The sequence below is a fragment of the Poromitra crassiceps genome (genome assembly GCF_964638095.1).
Source record: "Poromitra crassiceps genome assembly, chromosome: 22".
Lineage (NCBI taxonomy): Eukaryota > Metazoa > Chordata > Actinopteri > Beryciformes > Melamphaidae > Poromitra > Poromitra crassiceps.
This window is the reverse complement of record NC_139647.1, coordinates 8,981,506-9,008,755: the sequence shown is the minus strand read 5'-3', so window position 1 is coordinate 9,008,755 and position 27,250 is coordinate 8,981,506. Positions and strand designations below refer to the sequence as shown.

The window sequence follows — 27,250 nt, the reverse complement described above, 5'->3', positions numbered from 1 at the left end:
TTACAGAGCACATAGTTCCCCCCTCAATGTGCCTCCGCACCCCACCCCCACCCCCTATAACTAAGTAAAGTCCCACTGATTGTCACACACCTGAGTGTGTGAAATTTGTTCTCCGCATTTGACCCATCCCCTGGGGGAGCGGTGAGTGGCAGCGTGCGCCGCGCTCGGGAATCATATGGTGATCTAACCCAATTCCAACCCTTTGCTGCTGAGTGCCAAGCAGGGAGGCAAATGGGTCCCATTTTTATAGTCTTTGGTATGACTCGGCCGGGGATCGAACTCACGACCTCCCAGTCTCAGGGCGGACACGCAAACCACAAGGCCACTGAGCTGGTCATCATAGCGACGCCGCGTGAATCTGCTGTGATGTCATCTTCAAGGCGACACACGGCAACAATGGAGGATGTGGACGGGATGTGTTTCTCGGTATGTGGCTGTTAGTCACAGCAACTGTTTTTCACAGAAGAGGCCATTTAATAGTAGTACGAATTACAAGTAGGACAACTGGAAAAAGTAGTCAGTAGTGGTGTGTTACCCAAAAGAAAGTACCAGGTAGCAGGTAATAGCTACCTGGTACAGTACTCGCCCAACGGAAAACCAAAAAAGGCGAGTAGTAGATTCAAATCAAGTTGAGCCGGCACCATGCGGCTGTCACTGGTGCTGTTCCCTTTTGAACAAAAGTAACTCTGTACGTTGTTCTCTCACAGTGATGTTGGACAGCTTCACAGTGATGTTGGGACAGCTTCACAGTGATGTTAGGACAGCTTCACAGTGATGTTGGGACAGCTTCACAGTGATGTTGGGACAGCTTCACAGTGATGTTGAGACAGCTTCACAGTGATGTTGGGACAGCTTCACAGTGATGTTGGGACAGCTTCACAGTGATGTTGGGACAGCTTCACAGTGATGTTGGGACAGCTTCACAGTGATGTTGGGACAGCTTCACAGTGATGTTGGGACAGCTTCACAGTGATGTTGGGACAGCTTCACACTGATGTTGGGACAGCTTCACACTGATGTTGGGACAGCTTCACAGTGATGTTGGGACAGCTTCACAGTGATGTTGGGACAGCTTCACAGTGATGTTGGGACAGCTTCACAGTGATGTTGGGACAGCTTCACAGTGATGTTGGGACAGCTTCACAGTGATGTTGGGACAGCTTCACAGTGATGTTAGGACAGCTTCACAGTGATGTTAGGACAGCTTCACAGTGATGTTAGGACAGCTTCACAGTGATGTTAGGACAGCTTCACACTGATGTTGGGACAGCTTCACAGTGATGTTGGGACAGCTTCACACTGATGTTGGGACAGCTTCACAGTGATGTTGGGACAGCTTCACAGTGATGTTAGGACAGCTTCACACTGATGTTGGACAGTTTCACACTGATGTTAGGACAGCTTCACAGTGATGTTGGGACAGCTTCACACTGATGTTGGGACAGCTTCACACTGATGTTGGGACAGCTTCACAGTGATGTTGGGACAGCTTCACACTGATGTTGGGACAGCTTCACAGTGATGTTAGGACAGCTTCATAGTGATGTTACGACAGCTTCATAGTGATGTTGGGACAGCTTCACAGTGATGTTGGGACAGCTTCACAGTGATGTTGGGACAGCTTCACAGTGATGTTACGACAGCTTCATAGTGATGTTAGGACAGCTTCATAGTGATGTTAGGACAGCTTCACAGTGATGTTGGGACAGCTTCACAGTGATGTTACGACAGCTTCATAGTGATGTTAGGACAGCTTCATAGTGATGTTAGGACAGCTTCACAGTGATGTTGGGACAGCTTCACAGTGATGTTGGGACAGCTTCACAGTGATGTTGGGACAGCTTCACAGTGATGTTAGGACAGCTTCACACTGATGTTGGGACAGCTTCACAGTGATGTTGGGACAGCTTCACACTGATGTTGGGACAGCTTCACAGTGATGTTGGGACAGCTTCACAGTGATGTTGGGACAGCTTCACAGTGATGTTAGGACAGCTTCACAGTGATGTTGGGACAGCTTCACAGTGATGTTGGGACAGCTTCACAGTGATGTTGGACAGCTTCACAGTGATGTTGGGACAGCTTCACAGTGATGTTAGGACAGCTTCACAGTGATGTTGGACAGCTTCACAGTGATGTTGGACAGCTTCACAGTGATGTTGGGGACAGCTTCACACTGATGTTGGGACAGCTTCACAGTGATGTTGGGACAGCTTCACAGTGATGTTAGGACAGCTTCACAGTGATGTTGGACAGCTTCACAGTGATGTTGGGGACAGCTTCACACTGATGTTGGGACAGCTTCACACTGATGTTGGACAGTTTCACACTGATGTTGGGACAGCTTCACACTGATGTTGGGACAACTTCACACTGATGTTGGGACAGCTTCACAGTGATGTTGGGACAGCTTCACACTGATGTTGGACAGTTTCACACTGATGTTGGGACAGCTTCACACTGATGTTGGACAGTTTCACACTGATGTTGGGACAGCTTCACACTGATGTTGGACAGCTTCACAGTGATGTGGGACAACTTCACACTGATGTTGGGACAGCTTCACACTGATGTTGGACAGCTTCACAGTGATGTGGGACAACTTCACACTGATGTTGGGACAACTTCACACTGATGTTGGGACAGCTTCACAGTGATGTTGGGACAGCTTCACACTGATGTTGGACAGTTTCACACTGATGTTGGGACAGCTTCACACTGATGTTGGACAGTTTCACAGTGATGTTGGGACAGCTTCACACTGATGTTGGACAGTTTCACACTGATGTTGGGACAGCTTCACACTGATGTTGGACAGTTTCACACTGATGTTGGGACAGTTTCACACTGATGTTGGGACAACTTCACACTGATGTTGGGACAGCTTCACAGTGATGTTGGGACAGCTTCACAGTGATGTTGGGACAGCTTCACACTGATGTTGGACAGTTTCACACTGATGTTGGGACAGCTTCACACTGATGTTGGACAGCTTCACAGTGATGTGGGACAACTTCACACTGATGTTGGGACAGCTTCACACTGATGTTGGACAGTTTCACAGTGATGTGGGACAGCTTCACACTGATGTTGGACAGCTTCACAGTGATGTTGGGACAGCTTCACAGTGATGTTGGGACAGCTTCACAGTGATGTTGGGACAGCTTCACAGTGATGTTGGGACAGCTTCACAGTGATGTTGGACAGCTTCACAGTGATGTTGGGACAGCTTCACAGTGATGTTAGGACAGCTTCACAGTGATGTTGGACAGCTTCACAGTGATGTTGGGGACAGCTTCACACTGATGTTGGGACAGCTTCACAGTGATGTTGGGACAACTTCACACTGATGTTGGACAGCTTCGTCAAGGTCTATGACCAAAGAAAAAACAAGACTAGGCAAGCAGCACCTGGAACAGAACGGGCCGGCCAAGGAACGGGCTTAATCCTGACTGACTGACTGACTGACTCCCCGTTGTTGAAACATGTGTGAGTGTTGAGCGGCAGCAGTCGGGCTTAACTAGGCTTGCCTAGTCTGCCGCTCAACACTCACGCATGCGTGTTTCAACAATGGGGAGTCAGTCAGACCTGCTCCGGGTTTGGCATAAAAAAATAAAATTCTTCCGAAGCTATAAAGCTAAATAAATCTATACTTTTGCTCTAAATCTGTACTTTTGGCAATGAACAGGAGATTGTAGAAACTTCAACAAGGCTGATTTACCAGGAGGATGCTTTTCCATTTTCCATTGGAGAAAATGTTAACGCCAGAGCAAAACATACCTTGTTGTTTGTATGCAAAAAAACATAGATCTGATCCCGGCCATATATTGTCAACGCAGCAGCTTCAGAAAATACGATAGCATCACAGAACAGAGCCTTAATTCTCAAGATTTGGAATAGAGCAGTTTGTGTTGTCAAAGATCATGAGAATAACATGTGTAAATGCTTTTTAAAGTAAGTTTTCCCCCATCTGGGAAGGGACTTCTCATATGACAGCGGCAGCGTACAGAACAGCCGTCGAGACTTCATGCCCATTCCCTCTGGGTGGGACCTCTTACAGCGAGAGGCTGGCCATGTGACAACTTGAGATGGATGATAAATGTGGTTTTACAGCTTGTTTGCTAACGCAGGGGCTCAGGTGGCCTCGGTGTATGAATATGGGGGGGAGAACTGATGGAATGGACATCTTGCTGAGCCAGGAGCAGGTTTAATATTACATGTATGAGCACCACATGCTGTTCTGCACTGGTACACCTCACACATTTAATTATCCAAAAGACTCGGGGTCCTCAGAAGTCCATTCCTCAAATAATAGAAGGCGTGTACACCAGGGTAGGACATTTACTTTTTTTAAACCAGGGCTATTTTTGCCCCCCTGTGAAATATATTTCGGGGGGCATTTTGGATCATTTCCTGGGCAATTTGATCAAATGTTGGGAAATACCTTAGTTGCACCTAGCATGACAGACCAATCAATGACTCTTATCCACGCATATTTTATTTCTAAAAGTTCATAAAGAATCACAGATCAGCATTTCCTATCTCAACAACACTGTTGATTGTGTGGCATGTTATTAATGTACTTGGCAAAAACTTGAGTGAACTAGCTGGCCAGCTAGCTTGTGCTGCCTGTCTGTCACTGAGGTCAATAATGCTAGTAGGAGGAGGGGCAGCGGTTGTACGGATGCCTAGTTGGCCATTTTCGAGTCACGCTTTGCAAATACAGAATAATGTTAAAATACAGAAAGTGTTAAACTCTTTATTTTATGGGGGCATTTAAAAGCCCCCGTCACCCCAGTTCCAAGGGCAATTCTAGATTTTCTTAGGGGCATATTGCCCCCCGAGCCCCCGCTAATTTCCTCCCGTGGTGTACACACAAACAACATGCAATAATAGCAGCCAGGTGTCAACACACTGTATGGCACCTTGCCTGTCTACAACATGAATAGCAATGTTTCTTTATGGTGGGGGGGGGGAATTCAGTTGTTCTTTAAATAGCAACTCACTGGTCATCAGTCATCTACTGACCATTCTGGATGGCTACACAGAGAGGAATGCAGATCGGTATCTCGCCTTTGTTTTCTCTGCCCATTCTGGGTTCAGGAGGGACCAGGAAGTACGCATCTTTCATTGCACATGGATGAGTTTGTGTGTTTTTAAAAGCTTTTGATTGAGTCCAGTTCGTCTCATGTGTGCAGCGCTGCGACTATTCTTTCTCCCTGTTTGTCCCGGGTGGCTTCAGCTTTTGCCAATTCCCAGGACAAGCCTGACAGGGGCGTCTGGTCGCGGAGTTGGGAACCCAGTGGAAACGGCCGTGACTGGAGACATCAGCTGTTGCTCCGGCTCTCGAGCGTCCTGCGCGGCGCGGAGTTGCTCTTGGCCGTCTGCCCGGAGCCTCTCTCTCGTGCTAAGCTTACATTCATGTTTCTCTCTCACAAACAGTTTTGCTGCTGCCTCCTCGGGGAATGAGTGGCCCCTTTCTGTGGCAACCGTAGCCCGCAGTGGTGCAACACCCGCCGAAATCTGCAGAGTCGACGCGCCGAAGGGGGGGGGGGCGGTTTGATTTCTTGATTAATTGTTTTGCAACCCGATGCACAACAATATTATGACAGGTCAAATCCAACAGTAAACAAGCCAGCACGCCATGTTTTCAGAAATGCGGTAGATAATATTGTAACCGCTTGTAGCGGAGAGACTTCTACCATCTTGTAATACACCGCAAGACAACTGCTGAACAAGACACGGGCTCCACGCGGCTGGTGCCAAGGATAGAATACTCTACTTATGCGACTTAGTCACACACACGCGTGTGCGTGCGCGTACACACACGCACGCACACGCACACGCCCCTCCAGCTTTCACCGCTTCCTGGGAAAACAATGAGAGGAAAGAAAAGTCAACAAAGCGAGAGGCGTCCAGTGAGTCGGACTGTAACATGGAACAGGCAGAGAGGTGAGAGGCATTGAGACCGGGGTCAAAGGTAGGCCCCCGTGGAACAGACTTCATTAACTGCAGTCATATCCTGAGGAGATCATTAAAACGGCCATAGAAAACATAGCCTGCTTCTCGCTCGCCATCCGCATTCCTGGCGGCCCGTGTTGTCGTGCCTCACGCACAGCGATACGCACGAGGCGTCTCTGCGCCGACGCCGGAGGCTTTTTCGGGGGCCTCCTGGCGGGTCTCTGCCATGCGTTAAGTCAGACCGCAGTAGGTCGGGGGGCCAGTGAGGACGACTGCTTCACTGTATGTCTGATGTCTTCACTGCATGTCTTCACTGCATGTCTAATGTCTTCACTGCATGTCTAATGTCTTCACTGTGTGTCTTATGTCTTCACTGTGTGTCTTCACTGTATGTCTAATGTCTTCACTGTATGTCTTCACTGTATGTCTGATGTCTTCACTGCATGTCTTCACTGTATGTCTAATGTCTTCACTGTATGTCTGATGTCTTCACTGCATGTCTAATGTCTTCACTGTATGTCTTCACTGTATGTCTTATGTCTTCACTGTATGTCTTCACTGTATGTCTAATGTCTTCACTGTATGTCTAATGTCTTCACTGTGTGTCTAATGTCTTCACTGTATGTCTTCACTGTATGTATAATGTCTTCACTGTATGTCTAATGTCTTCACTGTATGTCTAATGTCTTCAATGTATGTCTAATGTGTTCACTGTATGTCATACCTTCACTGCATGTCTTCACTGTATGTCTTATGTCTTCACTGTATGTCTAATGTCTTCACTGTAGTATGTCTTCACTGGATGTCATACCTTCACTGTATGTCTTCACTGTATGTCTTATGTCTTCACTGTAGTATGACTTCACTGTATGTATTATGTCTTCACTGTATGTCTAATGTCTTCACTGTAGTATGTCTTCACTGGATGTGATACCTTCACTGTATGTCTTCACTGTATGTCTAATGTCTTCACTGTACATCTTATGTCTTCACTGTATGACAGGAGAGCTGCATTTCCCACGCGAGGCCTTTATGAACAGGAGTAGAATCAGCAGGACAGTCAGACACCAGTGCCTGAGAATCCTGCTCCTTTGACATCCCCGCTTTGAAGTGGACCGCCCTCCCTCTGTCCTCAAGAGGGGGATGGAGAGTTGGGGGGGTTTGGGGGCGAGGGAGGGAGGGAGGGGGGGGAAGGGGCGGGGGGGGGTACTTGAGAGAGCATGAAGGAAGTTACCCACATATAAGTGGGGGCTTTCCTGGAAGGACATCACTCTCTGTGTGTAACTGTAACTGCAGCCGTAGCCGGAGCGCTGTGCCTTATCATCCCGCTCAACGTCCACCTGAAACAATATTTGCACATGAGTGTTCAATTTAACATTTGGGTGACCCCTTCAACGCGGTTACGAAATACGCCGCAGCATGGTAGCGCCGGCCAGCCCATAATGCAGCATGTGACCAGAGTGGTGGGGGGGAGCAGTTGGGAGGACAGAAGAATTATCGTTGGGGTGGGGGCGGGGCGGGTCGGGGGGGGGGGGATTTATTTCTCAGAAACATAATCTGATGAAAGAAGTGCAGTCACAATACAAACTGTCCCATTCAATCATCATTATATCTTATAGATCTTAATTAGCCCAGGCAGCCGGAGATCTCTCAAAGTACAGTAGGGCCTGCACTATTGTTTATCCAAGAAAAGATATTGAAAATGAGAGATGAGATGGAAACTGCCTATTTCGTTTTATAAACTCCTTTCGGATTAATGTTGTGCAGAGCCGTTTGGAGAGGACTTGAGTTATGCACTGCGCCGGCCCTTTAAATCTCTCCCATCAAGCTCTCTCATTGGAAGCAGGCCTGTAAATCTGCTGGCCTGTGTGTTTATGAATCCAGATAGATGAAACAGGCCCAACGGAACACATGGAGATTCTATCAATGTTTCGCTACCAGTGTCTTAACGACAACAGACAAGTGAGGCCGCAGCGAGGAGAGAAAAAAGTGTTGGGATTAATTTTCACGTTTCAAAGTTTTTCTTTAAACTTTAGGAGAGAGAGAGGGGGGGGGGACGTGGGACGTTGACGTGTTGTAATGTACTGACCTCATACCTTCAAGGCCTGGAAAGCATTACTGTCTACAGTTACATTGCAGTGCGGGGCAGCAGCAGCAGCAGAGCGCTGCTTTCATAAAGCCATCCTAGGCAAGGCCTTTTTAATGACAACACACAGCCAGTTTGGCACACGACGCTGCCATGACACCTGTTCCCATGAAGAAGAAAAAAAAACACACACGGCTCACACAGAGCACATGATGATGACACAGGCCCCCGGGAGGACGTTACTCCGAGTGAAACAAAAGAAGAAGAGAGAGAGAAAACACACAAGAGATCCTCTCTGAAATGTTTCGCTAACTCCCCCCCCCAAAACGAGGCCTTTTTTCGGGGCCGGGTCCGAATTGTTCGCCTGAGTTCAGGAGAGTGTGTGCTGCCGTCTCCCACCGACCAGAATGTGGTGAAGGAGAGAACAGTCACATGAATGTGATCCGTGCTCGGGCTACCATTCCACGGCCCTAATTATATGGGAACGAGTGTGGTGTGACAGCTATGGCTGGGGCCTGCGGTCGTGTCCTAAGAGACTGCAGCTGACCCTGTGTGTGTGGAGAGAGGGAGAGAAAGTGAGAGGACACGACGAGAGGAGAGAGGAGAGGAGAGGAGAAGGAAGAGAGGAGATGAGAAGAGATGAGAAGAGAGGAGAAGAGATGAGAAGGAAGAGAGGAGAGGAGATGAGAAGAGATGAGAAGAGGTGAGAGAAGAGATGAGAAGAGAGGAGAAGAGATGAGAAGGAAGAGAGGAGATGAGAAGAGATGAGAAGAGAGGAGAAGAGGTGAGAGAAGAGATGAGAAGAGAGGAGAAGAGAGGAGAAGAGATGAGAGGAGAAGAGATGAGAGGAGAAGAGGTGAGAGAAGAGAGGAGAAGAGATGAGAGAAGAGAGGGGAAGAGATGAGAGGAGAAGAGAGGAGAAGAGAGGAGATGAGAGGAGAAGAGAGGAGAAGAGAGGAGATGAGAAGAGAAGGAAGAGAGAAGAAGAGAGGAGAGGAGAAGAGATGAGAAGAGGAGTGGAGAGATGAGAAGAGAAGAGAAGGAAGCGAGAGAAGAGAGAAGAAAGAGAGGAGAGATGAGAAGAGAAGGAAGCGAGAGATGAGAGGAGAAGAGAAGAGAAGAGATTAAAAGAGAGGAGAAGAGAAGAGGAGAGGAGCATGTTTGTCTGTATGTGTCATAATGGGAAACACAAGAAGAGAGACCGGGAGAAAAAAGAGCGAAAGTGTGCGTGTGCAATAATGGGGAGGGGGGTTAACAGTGGAGTCAGACTGTCCTATGTGTTGCTGCTGAGTAAGGCCGGGGGCTTACAGGAGGGATTTACAGAGCCGCAGCAACACCACAAAGCACCAGGGGGAAGGGGGCTCGCCCAGCGGGGGGGGCGCTGCTGGGGGAGGGGAGGGGCGGTCGGGGCGGCGGGCGGGGCGGGGCGGCTACTCTGATGGGGATCCATTTCCAGCCCGGGCCCTTTGGAATTCCTTTGTTCCTGTCACAGGTCTCCGTTTCCCCCCTCGGCCTTAATCCCAGGCCTGCCTCACGCCCAGTAACACAGAGCAGGGCAGGTAACTGTGCTGCCTGCTCTATTTACAGAGCGCTGCCCTCACCGGCCTGGAGTGAGACGCAGCGCACAACACGGCCACACGGAAATAGTCTCATAGCTACTGCGGTAGGATCGAGAAGAAACAAAAAAGGTAGAATATTGCTAGGTTGTTAATATACAGAAATGACTGGCGAGTCTTCAGAGAGAGAGAGGGCTGCTCTGAACAGACGTGGGAGGAGTCTGCATGGCTGGAGTGGGCGGCTTCTCCCGATGGGGAGGAGGCAACCCTGGACCTGCACGCACGCCGCGGCGGCGCAGGTAACAGTTTATAGAGGCGGGCGCGTTTCAGTATGCTTATGAACTCGGCCATATTGGACAAAGTGTTGTAGTCCGGGGGGCCGTCGAGACCTTCAAAGACCCCGAAGAGCCAAACAAACCTAAATCCATGACAGAGGGAGAGAGAGAAGGGGAGCGCAAATGAACATCACTCCTCTTTTCTCTCTCTCCCATCTCAACACATCCTCCGCATTCTTCAACCGCGGAGAGAGGGGAGAGACGGCCATTCGTAAACACATTCTCCACCAGTAAAGCTATCCAGCAACACTTGTGCTTTTTTCCCGCAGCGGAGAGCGGGGAGCCGTGGCCAGGCAGGCCCTTAAGCCCTCTTGGTAGGGCTGCCAAGAGGAGTCAGTGGTACACTGTGCAGCGCTCGCAAAGCCCTCTCCCACGGCTATTAGTGACCATTCATCTGGGGAGCCTGGGAAAATGCCTCTCCAGCCTGCCGTGGCCATGGGGGAAACAGGCTGGCAGGTGTTCCCTCCCCCTAAGCCCTGGCACCTGTGCAGGCAGGCAGAGAGGGACGAAGACGGGCCCAAGCTCTGCCCATGCCGGGGCTCCAAGGAACGCTAGGTACCAGTTAGTAGAGGCCCCCGAACGCCAGGGCATCTCCGACCGCCGCGATTGGCCGCCAGCAGAGTCTCTCTGTCTCTAGCCGTTAAGTACGCAGAAGAAGAACGCTGCCACGGAGAGATCAATGTGGTCGAATCGATACTAACCGTAGGAATAAAGACATCTGCTAATGTGCTTTGGCAGTTTGAAATGGCATGTTAGCTAAATCCGTGTAAAAAGGGGACCTTCTCGGTTTACAGTCCGAGGAGACCAGCGCGCGCGCACACACACACACGCACACACACACACACACAAACTTGCACAAATACACACTACAGCACTCAGAAATACAACATCAACATTTACTTGAGTGGAAAAAATAGGACAAGACGAAGACCAAACAAAACGATGAGATAGCACGCAATCAGCATCGCAAGTAAACAAGAGCTAATCTAATATAAAAAAGTCAACGCAGACTGTTATTCAAGCATAATATGGGGGTTGGATACTGTCTGTGAGTTATCCCCAAGAGGGGCCGACGTGAAGGCCGGGGTTTCCCGCTCACCAGTGCAGGGGCAGATCAGTGGCATCTTCACGAGGAAGATAACCGTGACGCTCGTTGCGTTCACACGACATAACACCCCGCCAGCTTCTTCCCCTCAAATACCTGTCATATATCAAGTGACAACTAAACGTATTCCTCAAAAAGAACACAGAGACGCTATTATGCACTCCTTTTTCAAACTGTAATTGCCCTCTCTGAGAAATGTGGGTGTGTTTCGACGCAGTCTACCGGAGGGAGAATGCGAAAACTAGCCTCTCCCAAGCTCCCCTTCCTTCCCTGGACTTCTAAGGTCCGGCATGTCCAGTCTGCACGTTCCAAGAGCCAAGATGTTTGGTGGGAAAAGTTCCTTGTGTTCAGCTTCTCTAAGAACATAAATAAATCACATCACTATGAGATAATCATGGATTCTCAAGTAAGGGGGGGGGGGGGGCACTGACGTTTGGAAGTTGGCCTCTGACTGCAGCTGAGATTTAGAGTAACGGTTTGGATTTATGTTGGCGGCTGGGAGACATGGCACAAGCTGACATGTTCACTGGGTGCTATTACATACTACACACATGCACGCACACACACACACACACATAGGCGCACGCACGTGCACACGCACAACGCAGCATTCGAGCATAAATGTAATAACGCGTGGAGATAATCGGATACAAACACTTGCACTGAAGGGCTCTGGGAATGTTAAAAGCTGTTGATGGCTCATTTGAAGTGGCAACAGCTGAGGCTGTTAGGCTGTTCTTACCGCTGGGCTGTTGGGCGGAAGCCGCTGTGATTCCACACTGGCACCAGCGCCTCCTATCAGTACCCAGAATACCCGCTCCTATAACAGCACAGACATAGCACCACGCACCCCAAGCTCCATACACCTATTCCTGGCCCAGACATCAAGACCACCCCACCCGCCACCGACGTACATTATATTGCAACACATGCGTGTGCACGTGCTCCCCGCACAAAGACACACATTGTTCTACATAACCCCCCCCCACACACACACACACACACACACACACACACACACACACCTCGCTATGGTCACTATGGGATACCTTACTTCATTCTAATCTCAAATAACATAATGCTCTGCGGACAAACACATACAAATAGTTCCTAGGCCCTAAGTGGATACGCACAGACAGACACAGCTTCCACTCGCCCTGCGACGGACAGTTTGAAAGTTCTGCGAGGATTAGCGGGTTAGCGTTTGACCCGCCCGCCGAATAGGTGACCCCAATACTTAATACCCGCCCCGAGGTTCGCCGGGCTTCCCTCCCTAAGCCTATAGTCTGTCCTCCCCCTCTTACGGCTCCCGACTGCCTGCTGGCCTCTCACACTCACACTCAGTCTCCACCGTTACTGCACTGCTCGCCTCCCTCTCACACTCACACACAGTCTCCACCGTTACTGCACTGCTCGCCTCCCTCTCACACTCACACAGTCTCCACCGTTACTGCACTGCTCGCCTCCCTCTCACACACAGTCTCCACCGTTACTGCACTGCTCACCTCCCTCTCACACTCACACACAGTCTCCACCGTTACTGCACTGCTCGCCTCCCTCTCACACTCACAGTCTCCACCGTTACTGCACTGCTCACCTCCCTCTCACACTCACACACAGTCTCCACCGTTACTGCACTGCTCACCTCCCTCTCACACTCAGTCTCCACCGTTACTGCACTGCTCACCTCCCTCTCACACTCACAGTCTCCACCGTTACTGCACTGCTCGCCTCCCTCTCACACTCACAGTCTCCACCGTTACTGCACTGCTCACCTCCCTCTCACACTCACTCACAGTCTCCACCGTTACTGCATTGCTCACCTCCCTCTCACACTCACACACAGTCTCCACCGTTACTGCACTGCTCACCTCCCTCTCACACTCACAGTCTCCACCGTTACTGCACTGCTCACCTCCCTCTCACACTCACAGTCTCCACCGTTACTGCACTGCTCACCTCCCTCTCACACTCACACACAGTCTCCACCGTTACTGCACTGCTCACCTCCCTCTCACACTCACACACAGTCTCCACCGTTACTGCACTGCTCACCTCCCTCTCACACTCACAGTCTCCACCGTTACTGCACTGCTCACCTCCCTCTCACACTCACACAGTCTCCACCGTTACTGCACTGCTCACCTCCCTCTCACACTCACACAGTCTCCACCGTTACTGCACTGCTCACCTCCCTCTCACACTCACAGTCTCCACCGTTACTGCACTGCTCACCTCCCTCTCACACTCACACACAGTCTCCACCGTTACTGCACTGCTCACCTCCCTCTCACACTCAGTCTCCACCGTTACTGCACTGCTCGCCTCCCTCTCACACTCAGTCTCCACCGTTACTGCACTGCTCACCTCCCTCTCACACTCACACACAGTCTCCACCGTTACTGCACTGCTCGCCTCCCTCTCATTCAGCAAGAATGTCATTACACTCACTTAAGACCTTTAATAGGAGTGGAGCGCCTGAACTGTGCAGGCCTGTTGAGGCGCTGGCCCGTTTCATGTTCTGAGAGGGGGAAACGCTCTGATATGGCACCGAGTCCACGGCCTTTTTGGCAAAGCTGCGAGGAGCTTAATCATTTTTACACGCATATTTCACTGTTGAAATAGCAAGCGTCCTCTTGTTCACACAGTGGGAGTGTGTATGTGCGCACAAGTGTGTGTGTGTGTGTGTGTGTGTGTGTATGTGTGTGTGTGTCTGTGTGTGTGTGTGCGGGCGTGCATGGGCGCGCGTTTGTGTGTCTGTGTGCGTGGGCATGTGTGTGTGTGCACGCGTGTGTGTGTGTGTGTGTGTGTGTCTATGTGTGTGTGTGTGTGTGTGTCTGTGTGTGTGTGTCTGTGTGTGTGTGTCTGTGTGCGTGGGCGTGTGTGTGTGTGTGCAGTCTCGGCCTGTGATCTCCATCATTAGAGATGTCTGTCTCTCCTCGGTCTGTCACGGGGAATATGAGTCAGGCTTTTCAGTAACCTTACACTGTCAGCCTGTTCACACCTAGCCCAGGGGGAGGATATATCTCTCCAACACACTGTCGCTGCCTCTGATTCTCACTGCTCCTCCTGATGTGTGCATGCGTGTGCGTGCACAAGGGTGCACGCACACGCACGCACGCACACACGCACACACACACACACACACACACACCTCAGTCATACTTGCACACATTTCCGTATACCAAGAAAATGCCACAGGTGGGTTTAACTTGTACGCTTGTTTACATGTATACACTAGGGCTGCAACCAACGATTATTTCACTATCTATGAATCTGTTGATTATTTTCTCGAATAATCCATCAGTCTATAAAATGTCACAAAATGGTGAACAATGTTAATCACTTTTACCCCAAAGTCCAGGCCACACATGTCTTCTTTTGTCCTGACAAACAGCCTACTACAACCTAAAGACGTTTATGTCATAGAAGACTAACCAGAAAATATTCACATTTAAGATGCTGTAATAGTAGTGGAGGGGAAGGCTAAGCTGCTGGGGACACAGATGTAGTGGAGGGGAAGGCTAAGCTGCTGGGGACACAGATGTAGTGGAGGGAAGGCTAAGCTGCTGATGTAGTGGAGGGGAAGGCTAAGCTGCAGATGTAGTGGAGGAGAAGGCTAAGCTGCAGATGTAGTGGAGGAGAAGGCTAAGCTGATGATGTAGTGGAGGAGAAGGCTAAGCTACAGATGTAGCGGAGGAGAAGGCTAAGCTGCAGATGTAGTGGAGGAGAAGGCTAAGCTGCAGATGTAGTGGAGGAGAAGGCTAAGCTGCAGATGTAGTGGAGGAGAAGGCTAAGCTGCTGATGTAGTGGAGGAGAAGGCTAAGCTGCAGATGTAGTGGAGGAGAAGGCTAAGCTACAGATGTAGCAGAGGAGAAGGCTAAGCTGATGATGTAGTGGAGGAGAAGGGTAAACTGCAGATGTAGCGGAGGAGAAGGCTAAGCTGCTGGGGACACAGATGCGGTGGAGGGGAGGGGCTAAGCTGCTGGGGACACAGATGTAGTGGAGGGGAGGGGCTAAGCTGCTGGGGACACAGATGGGGGGGGGGGGGGGGGAAGTAGCGTGAGAGGCAGCGCTGCAGCCACGGGAGAAACTTTATGGGGCCGGCTGCCCTGTAATCCCACTCTCACAGTTAGGCCCGTCCCGCTGAGTGAGCTGCCTTTAACTGCCCTTAACTGCTACCTGTGACAGAGCTGTCTGCCTTCCACCACACAGCCGGGGGTTCCTGTGGAGCTGGAGCTCGCTGCTGCTTCAAAGGCGTGTGCGTGGGTGGCTGGGGGGGGGGGGATGTCCAAAGATCGCATAGACGTCGGGTCGGGGATGGTTTGAATTGGCTGCTCCGCCGTAAAGGCCTGCGAGTATATTGACGTTTCTCTCTCTGTGTATCGCGTGTATGGCGAGGTGTCAGGGCAACTGTTGTTGCTGCTGGCATCCAGTTTAACCATAGGATCGTTCAGATCAACATAGGTGTGCCAGCACAGCACCACCACCACACTGATTGAACACAAGGCTAACAAACACACACCAGCCATTTTAATGGACTTACATCTCTTTTGCATGTACAACTGCGAGGCGAGACGTTGCCAAGTTAAACAAGGCAGCACAATATGATGTAGAAACTCCTATCAGCTCTCTCGCCTCCACGGGTCACACCCTGGGCGTCGAAAGCCACCGTGTCCCGACTAGTTCTGTTTTCTCTCTCCCACACTCTCCGCAAGAAAAGGTAGCCGTGACATACTTTTTTTTTTTTTTACAATGTTTTGCAACTGTTTATTCCCACCCTGCTTACGGAGCCTTCGTAAGCTGCCCTGCCTGCCTGCATGCAGAGAAGCCATATCTGCCTATTGAAGTCCAAGTTGCATAAATAATCGGTTTGGAGTTTGACGGGGGCCAAAAGAAACCATTTGACTTGTTGGAGCTGATGATAGACACACCTAGGACAGGGCGAGGAGGGAAGACAAAGATGACTCCATGTCAAAGGAATGAGCAAAGAGTTTGAAACCAAAACAGGAGGGATAATAAATAACTTTCTCATGATCCTATTAGAACATTTGAAATGAACGTGCCAAGTAAACAAACGAAGGAGATAACGTTGTACTTTTGATCGTGGATTCTACAGCGTTTTGGAGGAGGACTGGTCTCTAATACATATGGCGATTGAATGACTATGTGGATGATTTGGCTCTAGTCCAGTGTGTGTGAGAGGAATGAGTGTTGTCACCTTTCACACTGAGAGCTGCAGCAGGTGCCAGGTCCTTCTTCTGTTTGGGCTGTCGTCCACTATGGAGAGACTCTGCGTACTGCTTCACTCTCTGGTCCACGGCATCTCGAACCACACCTGTCACTTCCTACAAAACCGTGTGCAGATCATTCAACGGAGCAATATATTGTGAAGTTGCCATTGGGTAGAAGTGTGCATGATACAGAACCTTCCAATGGGGACTCGGAAGCAAAAGACCGGCGGAAGATAAGATGCAACCCATATCATTTAAAGCAGGGGTTCCCAAAAGTGCGGCCCACGGGCCAATTGTGGTCCTCGGGAATGTTTCTGGTGGCCCGTGATGAGTTGGATAACATGATGGTATTTGGTCCGATTCGAGGCTGTAGCGGCCTCAGTTTCAAAGCCATTGAGTGGTTTCTGCTATGCATTGGTACCAACCACCATGTCATGTTAGCTTGTCGGGAAGGGTTGCTCCAAAGTTAGGCTAACTTTTAGCGTGTGTGTGTGTGTGTGTGTGTGTGTGTGTGTGTGTGTGTGTGTGTGCCTGTGTGTGTGTGTGTGTGTGTGCCTGTGTGTGTGTGTGTGTGTGTGTGTGTTGTACTGTATGCGTGTGTGTTAAAACATCTACAAATTGACAAATGGGATTTTTTTCCTCCTCTAGAACAGTGGTTCTCAAATTTCTTCACGTGAGGGACCCCTAAACTGACAATAATTAGACCACGGACCCCCATTTGATAGGATTTTGTACCACGGTCCACCCATATGATAATAAGATTGATGCTTTTAGATGTTTTATTACAGAAAGTGTATGAAACCCATCACCAAAATAGTCATTGTGTTACTTATGAATGGAATTATAGCTAAAATAAATTACCCCCCTTTTGGCTGGGGACCCCCTGGAACCCCCTCAAGGACCCCTGGGGGTCCCTGGACCTCCATTTGAGAACCACTGCTCTGGAAAACACAACATACATTTATCACATGATTCACAATTGCCATGACTTTTACTCTAGGCTATTTAAATAAAATAATTGTTTTGGAATTATTTTGTGTCGCGTTTTTTTGTCTTGGGCGGCCCTCAATCCAACGTTGGCTCCCTAAATTGGCCCTCGGTCAACAAAACTTTGAGAAGCCCCTGATTTAAAGTAAAGATTAAACTAATAGGGAGCACACAGGTCGCACAGGTCAGCAGAAGTCTCAAGTGCACAGCCAGAGAGGCAGCAACACTTAAGAGTGGCCGGGTGGGGAGAGGAGAGGAGAGGGGGACAGTTTGCATTTTGCAACGATGAAAATCCCTCGGAAGGGGAAGGCGGGAAGAGAGAGAAGGCTCAAAGTCATTTTAGATTCCACGCTGTTGCTTTCTTTTGAAAAGGCCACCAGAACATAAGCCATACATTCACACACACACACCCCCCCCCCCGGCTTGTTCACACCCACGCCCTTCCTCCCTGTGTCTCTGTACCTCGATGTGCTCCGTAGTAAACCAGCTGGCGTCCTTTGGGCCGCCCAGGGGCAGAACGTGGACGTCCACCAGCACTGCAAAGTTCCCACACTGTAACACAAAAGAGAGAGAGAGGAGGACAGCCACCGGTTTGCTGAGGGGGCAATAGGGCTTCACACACAGACAACAAAGGAAATCAAGAGAGTGCGGGGTGATTGACAGCGAGACAGAACCACAACGACCCCCTACGTCCTCAAACATCACCCCGGGCCCTCTCCAACACAGTGCCCGCCCTCCTGTTCCTCTTGTCTAGCCATCTCTCGACCGATCTCTTCACAAAAGGAGCGCGGCGTAACCTCTAGTCTCCTCGCGTTTCCCCTTTCTCAGCATAAAAAGGGTTGGCCTGTTCCATCACCTATGCTATGTAGTCACTATTCCAGGCCAGGTTAGCCTGCACCAAACCACCTACTATGCGCTTTGTAAATGTGCATTGCCCTATGTTTTACGCAGCAGAGCGGTGAAGAAGGTGCACACATCATCTACCCTAAAGATGTTTCTTGTACGTCTGAGCTGCAGATTGCGAGCGCTGTGTAGAGAGCTGAGTGGAGGAGGCTCTGCTGAGTGGATTCTTGAGGCACCACGTCATGGTGTCATCGACAATAAGCCACATGGGACAGAAGAGGCCCCGGGACGCCGCGGCTGGTTAAGTTGCCGTTACATCTTTCTCAAGCTGCCCTGATTATGGTTTACACATGAGTGCAAAAGCTGCCCGCTGCAGAGAGCCAATGGATGTGGGTCTCGTGTGAACCTCGCCTCTCCCCCTGGACAAGGAAGTGATGGATGGACGGAGACCACCCGCGACACGACGCCGAGGAGCAACGAGCAGCGTGGCCCCCCGGAGAGCCCAGGCTGATAATGCACCCGGGGCACCGACCTGCATGCAAAACGGAGAGCGAGGACACAGAGGGGACATATGAAGAAGACAAAACCCAGACATACAGGAGAGTTCAGGCTCACAAATACAGAACTGGACTAGATTGTGGACGGAGAAAAGAGGCGATAATGGTCGTCATTTTCGCAATAGTGAGTGTTTTAGCACGCAAAAGAGAGTAACTCCGCGACGTACTGTGTGCAGCACAGTACGTCTGAGACGGCAGCTTTGTTTTTCGATTGGCCCCAGCCAGGCCCGTTCCCCCGGGCTGATCTCACCAGACATGATGGCTCAACTCCACCGGGCGGCGGAGTTACAAACGCAGACTGGAGGGGTGTTTCTATGGCCCCTGCTCTCAGGATGACGCGGGAGAGAGAATTAACAGGGTGTGTGTAGGGGAAGGCCCCTGCTACTTAGGGCCCGAGTCCTGGACACACGCCCGCATTTCCACTCCTGTGTTGCCTCCTCTCCTTTACTAGAAGCAGTTAGGTCAGCTCCTCAAGAGGGAGAGAGAGAGAGAGAGAGAGAGAGAGAGAGAGAGAGAGAGAGAGAGAGAGAGAGAGAGAGAGAATCTAATTTACTTTGATTATCAAAATGACAGTTGGGCTGAGGACCTTTGGTCTAGTGGGTTTGAAAGGCTAAATCAGTGCAAGGAGGGTTCTGGGCAAATTCAGCGGCCAAATATTTTCTTGGGCATTTTTCTTTCTAATTGTCTCTCTGTAAACAATCATGGAAGTGGAGCTCCTCGCAGCTCCAACTAGTGGAGAGGGCGCCCCCATATGGCTGATCAGTGAATGTTTATTATGTCTTGCACTGTGCTCTTGCTGAGTGTTAGTATGTTAGTAGTGTGTGTCAGTATGTTTATTTGTTTATTTAATAAACGGATCCCCATTAGCCTGACGCCAAAGACGCCAGCTAGTCTTCCTGGGGTCCAACTATATGTCTCTCTGCACCCATGTCTCCAAAAACAAAATTCTTGAAGGTCTGTTAGTATTTATTCTAATGAGAAATGAATGGGATTCAAACTCTACCCATACTGTATCATGAAACGATATGGGAACAAGACAAAGTCCAAAGATTCTGTACATTAACGTCATCTAGATGTGATAACCACAAATGGAATAAATACTAAATAGTCTACCGAGTATACAAAACATAATAGGATTCTGCACAGCTGAAGGGAATAAACACAAGTTTAGTTGTTGTCCTTTAAAAGAGAAACCAATAGGCGCTCACAAAGACATAAAAGCCAGGAGCCAGAACAGAGCTCTCCTTATGTGTAAGCTCCTCCATGTATAGAAAGCGTGCATGTGTGTCTGTCAGTGTCAGTGCAGGCCCGGCTCCTCCCTCTCCCCCTGTCCTCTGCCCTTTGTCTCACGGCGGTCTGCCTGCGGATGACCGGTCTTTGTCTCGCGGCGGTCTGCGGATGACCGGTGGCTTCAGCTGACTGCGTCCAACAATTACCAGTGCGTGGGAAAGCCTGGCAGTGCAAGGCCAGGCCCTGTCAATCACACACAGAGAGAGGGACCGCCCTGTCAATCACACCAGTCCCACTTCTTGGGCTGGACTTGACAAGACGCAGCCGGACTGCCTTTGAGATCCCGCCTTCAGTTTTTGCCGCCTGAGACCTCAGAATGTATATGGTCGTTATGTATTATGCTCATATGTATATATGTCACTGTCAATATCAACTAGGCTACATTTTGAAGGATTAGACTGGGGAAAGGTGCTAATCAAAAGGAGTGTTATTAATGAGTAAAGGAGAGAATAAATCTGTGATCAAATCAATCAATCAATCAATCAATCAATCAATAAATAAATAGATAAATAAACAAATACATAAATACATAAATAAACAAACAAACAAATAAATACATACATAAATAAATAAATAAATAAATACATTAATAAATAAATAAAAAATAGCAAGAAACACGGGATCACTCGGCTGGGCTACATGGCTTAGGATTACGCAACCTAATGCAACAACACAAGGATAATGTGATCAATATCCGGGAGTGGAGAGAGCAGTCAGGGGGGGCTCAGAGGGCAGAGTCAGGGGGGGCTCACAGGGCAGAGTCAGGGGGGGCTCACAGGGCAGAGTCGGGGGGGGGGGGGGCTCACAGGGCAGCCCGTGTGGAGAGACACAGCTGGGTGAATCCCCTAAAGTGGTTTGTGAACATCTGATTGAGTTTGTTTTGGGCAGAAAGCCAGACAACTAGCTCGCCTTTAGACTGGCTCCCTTTTATCACATTACAGCAGCAGACAAGACACGACTGGGAACTGGACATTAATGATAAACACTGGTCTGTCCCCTCACGCAAAAACACCATGTGATTCCCCAGGGCCTCTCGGAAAAGGGGGATTTTTTTTTTTTAACCAGGAATGCAAACCTAACGCAATCGCACTAATCGGGACGACGATTCGTTTGCCTATAGCTTAATTGGTGATTTAGTAGAGGCCCTAATTTCCCTCTAGTGTGTGAATGTTTCCGGGCCCCGCTGCGCTGTTTACTTTAGGAACAGCAATCAGCTGTTTACTTTTAGCAATCAGAAGGTTTTTAGAAAAGGCTTTTCCGTGCCGAGTGTGCTGGATGGTGACAGACTGGAGAGAAGAGAGCCACACACACACACACACACACACACACAAAAAGTGGGGCAGAATCTAATTTTACACAAAAGGCTCGGACTACAATCAGATCATGTGATCCAAATTTGTCATCTCCGAGCACAAAGAGTGACCGGTGGGTCTCTAAAGGTGAACCTTGCCATGACCTATGACCTCCATGTGATGAGCTCCCCCCAGTCCCCCCCCCCCCCCCTCCCCCTCAAGCCCAGGCTCTGGCCTCTGTGTAGTGAGATCTCCACAAGCGGTCTAATCCTTTGTGGATGCAGTAATAGAAACCGCAAGAACCTTATCCTCCCCGAGCAAAGAGGAGATCGGGAAGGGGCGGAGCCGGCGAAATCGCGTATTTCCTTGAAAGAGTGAAAATGAAAAATATCAAAATAGATCGACGACCACAACAAATACTGCACATGTGCCTCTCTCTTTAATACCGTGTCTGCACAATGGTTCTAAAGGATTTTGTAGTAATCTGACATATTTATTTATCAAACGCATAAGATACCCGAATATACTATATTGACTTTGCTTTGACACATTTAAGGCAATATATACGGTGCTGCTGTTGTTGGACAGAAAGGTTGGATAAAGGGCCAAGTTCTGGAGGAAGTTACTCTTTTCATACATAGTAAAGTGGGGCAGTACCTGCTTTGTTCTCCGCCTCGCACGGGCCTTTTTAGAGTTATGAACCCAGGTTGAAGGCTGAATGAGAAAGCGGCGAAGAGTGCTACTTAATACCAAATCCTTTATTGTGCCACCTTTTGTGCGCCGCCCGTCACACAGTGAATGAATAGGACAGATTCTTCCTGCAGGCTAAGCTCAACTTCTCTATCCTAATTCTCCCCACTGCCAATCTGATAAGCATGACCTGCAACAAAAAAAGAAGAAGACAAAAACATTTGAAAGATTTCGAAACCTAAACTGCCCAGAAGTTCCACACGGCTCGGCTTCGAGACAAAGTTGTTCGATGATTTTCACGTCCGTATGAATAAACAAATAGTGAATCAATCCCCACACTGATGGCTCCTTTCCCTTTTCTGGTCTGCGCGGGGCTTCTGGTCTACATCACTCTCAGTTCCCAAGACACTCTCTACCTTCCCCTTATCTCTCTCCCAGAGACCCTGTGCTCCATCGCCCCCGCCTGCTCCGCTCCGTCCCCCCCACCCCCCACACACACCCCCACCCCGCCCGCCTGCTCTGCTCCGAGTTGGGCACGGGGCCCAAACCCGACGAGCGGTTCTACCCGCCTCCCCACCTCGCTGCCCTTTGCCACTGCTATCGCACCGTATAAGAACCAGACCTCCTCGGCCTGCACTTAGCTCAGAGGCTAACACTAACCAGCCGCACATGTTTACATTGGGAGAGAAGGGGCAGCAGGTCTCACTCAATAAAACTTACATCTCTCTCTCTCTCTCTCTCTCTCTCTCTCTCTCTCTCTTCTCTCTCTCTCTGCAGTCTGCAAAGAGCCCAGGGGAGCTCTTCAGATCTGTGGGTGTGACACCGTTGCTCTTCGGGCTTTATTCGCCTCGTTCCCAGTGAGTCACCTGGGTTTCCCCCCACCAGAAAAAAAGAGAGAGAGAGAGAGAGAGAGAGAGGAACAAAACAAAGACAAGAAAGTCTCTATTCCAACATCTCAAACTGTGCCAGATACTGGGGCTGTGGGAGACTTGAGAGCAATGAATGCGATCGGCGAGGCCAAATGTTATTCACTGACGTTGGTGGTTTTGGGGCGGAAGTGCTTTGTGCGGTGCAAATCTCCTGCTCATTCAGGCGAATGTTAGCACACCTGAGTCCTTCTTTATTTGATGATGATAAAAAGGGGACACAACCCAGGAGCGGAATTCCAGCAGCAAGAACAGACAGGAATATCTCCAGGTACACACTCACTCACTCGGCAAACAAAACTCAAGGAGGCACGCCGCTGAGATATTGGTAGAGAGACCTAAGAAAGCAGCGCAGCCGACGAGGAGTGCTGGGCCTCATTAGGACACGTGAATTCCACGGGGGCAGGGCGGGGCAGTGCGAGGGGGTTAAAGTGCACCACCCCCCCCCCCCCCCCCCTGAAAGAAGCCCCCCCCCCCAAGTCGGGATGTGTCTAAACTGTTTCTGATCAGATCGCAATGACTTTCTACAGGAGGCCTGATGTGTGGTCTGATATGAGCTCATCTTATGGAGTGACAACAACACTAAACAGCGCATAAACCTCTGACATTAAACGCTGCTGCGATGCCTCAAACGTTTTCGACTGCAAAACTATTTGCTCCCCCCCCCCCCCCCCCCCGTCATCCCCGCTACATTAGATGGTTAGAAAGTCAGCAGTACATAAGGCTAATAGGAGGCAGATTGCGGAGCTCTGGAGCAGTAACGTCCTGGCAGACAGCGAGCGCTTCAGTGGATCAGCGTTTTTAGCCTGCAGGCCCTTTTGGGGAGGTCTGAAGAGTGGCAGGTCACTATAGTCTAAGCCTATTTAAGTAGGAGCATACCAGCACCTCCTGCAGCTCCCCCAGACCAGGCAGAGAGGCTGTCTCGAGGAGACAGCATCACAGAACACACCGCCCGACAAGCCCACCTAAAAACGCCACGAGCTGAATCCGAGAACATGATTTAGAATTCCTCGGGTTATCCTCGCACCCGAGGCAATTTTTTGATCAACAAGTTTGATAAACAGCCCCTTGCTGAACAGTCCCGTTCATATCCCGAGAAGTCATTCGCTCATTAAAAAACACGGTGGCCGCGTCGTTTGTTTTGCGAAAGCGGAGCTCGGGGTTGCGCCTTAAACGCTATTGTTTGGACGGATCCCTTCGAGCGCGCTTGTTTGTGGTTACTTGGTTAAGAATGGTAGAGGCTCTCTGCATTTTCTCAGGCGGCCGTAACACAACAGTATCATTATGTGCCCACTGGGAAGGAACCTTTCGTGAACCTCCAGGGCTTCGCTCTCCCACAACCGACTGAGGGGGCGGAGGGGTGGTGGGTAGCCTGTATGCAGGCATGCATATGAAACGAATGAAGGCTGTGAACGCAATATCTGGTCAACGAGGCACACATGGCATTATGGAGGATGTGAGAGATCAGTGAAAATGTCCACTGCCCCTCATCCAAAACTCTCAATAAATGAAACGTCAACAACAGGGGAGACCGGCGGCTTTACCCTGCACTTAACAAAAACATCTGATGTGCATTATTCCCGACAGAGCTTTAGACAGAGCTTGTCTAATAGAATGACTTTTTCCTCTGGCCCTGCATTGCTGTGGCCATCCAAAAAAACGCCTTTCAAAGAGACAGTCAGGCTTAAGACTTGCAAAAGGTGACTACTTGAAACACTGAATACAACGTACTGCTCATAGGAGGGAACTACAGCAATGTCAATATGTCAAAGGCGAATCAGTTGAAATGTGTGTCTATACTTCCCTCTAGTGGTTGAAGAATGGGTGACCGCTGGGTAGAGCAGGAAGAAATAGGCAACAGGCAACACAGATTATTGCAACATGAAGTTCAGGGTGTTTAGCCCTGTAATTGTCGCAGTAGCAAGATTATATCACTGCGCGTCATGTGACCAGTATTTTTGTCATTTCCCCCAACTGTCGAACAGCCAGTGCAGTAAATACACAGAATAGAAATGTATGTTTTAGAAGGTACCATGAAAATAACAGAATGGACCTTGCTGTTCTGATGAGGTTTGGGCAATATCAAATCAAACTCAAAAATGTAAAATATTGATAACTTTTTATTTTGCATTTTGTCATTCAGTTTGGAGTTTATTCAAATGATGGGTAAATTATGTCAAGCATACCCCAAATAGCCCACTTCAGATTATCCCCCCCCCCCCTCCTTTATCAGAATAGAACTGGAGGTTTTATTAGAATACAAAATCAAATAGCTATAGCCTAAACACCTCTAAAATTATTTGTAGCTGTTGCATTTGAATATTGGACATTTATAATGCATTTTTAATGGGGGGGGGCATTACTTAGCTGTCAATAATGTTTATATCTGTGAATATCATTCATATCTGTTAAAACTGTCTATATCTGTTAATATCTGTATCCTTTTATAATATTTTATAATGTATTTAGATTCTTTATATGTTATTTGTTTGTGTCTCATATTTTTTGTTCTTATCATTGTTACATGAGCACCAACCACACCAAGACAAATTCCTAGTATGTGAAAACATACCTTGGCAAATAAAATAATTCTGATTCTGATTCTGATTACTGGCTGTGCACATGCCTGAACGTGAATAGATGAATGGCACAAATGTAAACAACTGTGAACTGTGAACATTATTATGCATTAGTTGTGGGATACAAACTTAATTCATTATGCATTTGATGGGAAAATTGCACATGGAATTAAATCATGCATTTGTCATGCTTTGTCATACTAGTAGCCCTTCTAATGTAATCAAATGTAATGTAATGCAAATAAAACCATTGCTGGCTATGATATCATCTGGTTATGATCTAGAATAGTGTGTTATTATGAAAGTATATATCTCACTTGGACTCACCTTAATGACAAATTTGCGAGGAGCCATTGAAGTCAGTCAATTTCACCTGAAACAAGTGCAAGCTCAATGATCACACATGGTACTTTGCCCACAGAGTCAATGATCACATATCAACAAATATAAATTAGTCGCCATTTTGTAGTACTGGTGGGCTGTTTTGTTACCACCTTCCATACACCCCCCCCCCCCCCACCCCACACACACACACACACACACACACACACACACACACACACACACACACACACACACACACACACACACACACACACACACACACACAGAACACTGTAATATTACAATACAGGAACTTATATAGACACACTAAATTATAGCATCTGTGGTAGTGTTTATAGATACCTTATTTTATTAAAAAAAAATCTTAACAAACACACTATGATATACAGTCACGTCATGGACAAAGTTAATATGCATCTATGATGGTGTTTCATCCGAGGTGTTTTTGTTTTTTGACAGATAATACGGTATGTTACTTACATACCAAGTATTTATTTTACAGTGATATTTAATGATCATTTGGAGTTAAGTTGTGGACGTATGAATTACAATGACTTGACTGACTTTGACATTCACTGTCACAGGTGGTAAGTTTTTGAGTAGTAGCATGACATGTCCTGATTATGTAATTTTGTTTCATCCTAGAGCATGAATAAAGTGCCAGAGGCAGTGTCAGTGCTGGGCTGCTCACAGAGAAAGTAGGCCTACCTGCTCGGCATGCAGGCTTTCTGCCACTCCCTGGAGTCTGTGGCAGAGGCGCTGGAGCACGGCGGCGGGAATTCTCTGCTGGATCTTGACTCACCAATGGACTCTGCCTGCAGATCAGACCCACACTCACCACTGGACTCTGCCTGCGGATGTGGTGGAAGGCCAGAGGGAGGACACTCTGGGCTGTTGTGGCTGTGGGCTGCTGGAGAGTCGGCCTGGTGAGAGGTGGACTAAATTAAAACTAAAGCTGTGATCAACTACAAATCAGATCTGTCTCATCTTTATAGTATAACACCTCGGAGCCAAATAGACATCACTGGTCTTCAACTTAACACAAATCAACTGCCTGCAAAACTGTTTACAGTTGTGTTTTTATATACTAGGCACGATTCCTAGGGGCTCGCATATGCAGCTGTGTGGCCTCACCTGCTCCATTAGCACACTGCTCCATTTTGTGAGCAAAATATTATTTCCCCTTATGTTTACATGCGCGCGGGTGTGTGTGTGCCCTTAAGTTTACATCAGTGCCTGTGATGTCATAAGATGATTGTGCTCTTATGACATCATCAGTCTTATGACATCATCAGTGATGTCACAATGCCTGCTATGACATCATCAGTGGGACAAACATTTAAACAAACAAACATTGCCACTTGCTCCCTTTTATAATAGATGTGTGAGATTATGTGCAAAATAATCAGTATTGTTTTTCGGTGAAGTTCTCTTGTTTTAACGTTAGGCTACTGCATTTACTAC

The 27,250-nt window shown here is 48.7% G+C and overlaps 1 protein-coding gene across 1 annotated transcript in view; it reads right to left on the bottom strand.

Moving 5' to 3' along the window:
• The window catches only part of slx4ip (SLX4 interacting protein), a gene marked incomplete at both ends in the record, with an annotated part of 37,467 nt that extends 18,546 nt beyond the window's left edge, over positions 1-18,921 (bottom strand). Inside the window, 4 exons of the mRNA XM_083658291.1 lie at positions 16,265-16,391; positions 17,727-17,859; positions 18,456-18,639; positions 18,915-18,921. Of these exons, the coding sequence (XP_083514417.1) occupies positions 16,265-16,391; positions 17,727-17,859; positions 18,456-18,639; positions 18,915-18,921 (451 nt within the window). The remainder of the gene's footprint in view (positions 1-16,264; positions 16,392-17,726; positions 17,860-18,455; positions 18,640-18,914) is intronic.
• Between the last annotated feature and the right edge of the window lie 8,329 nt (positions 18,922-27,250).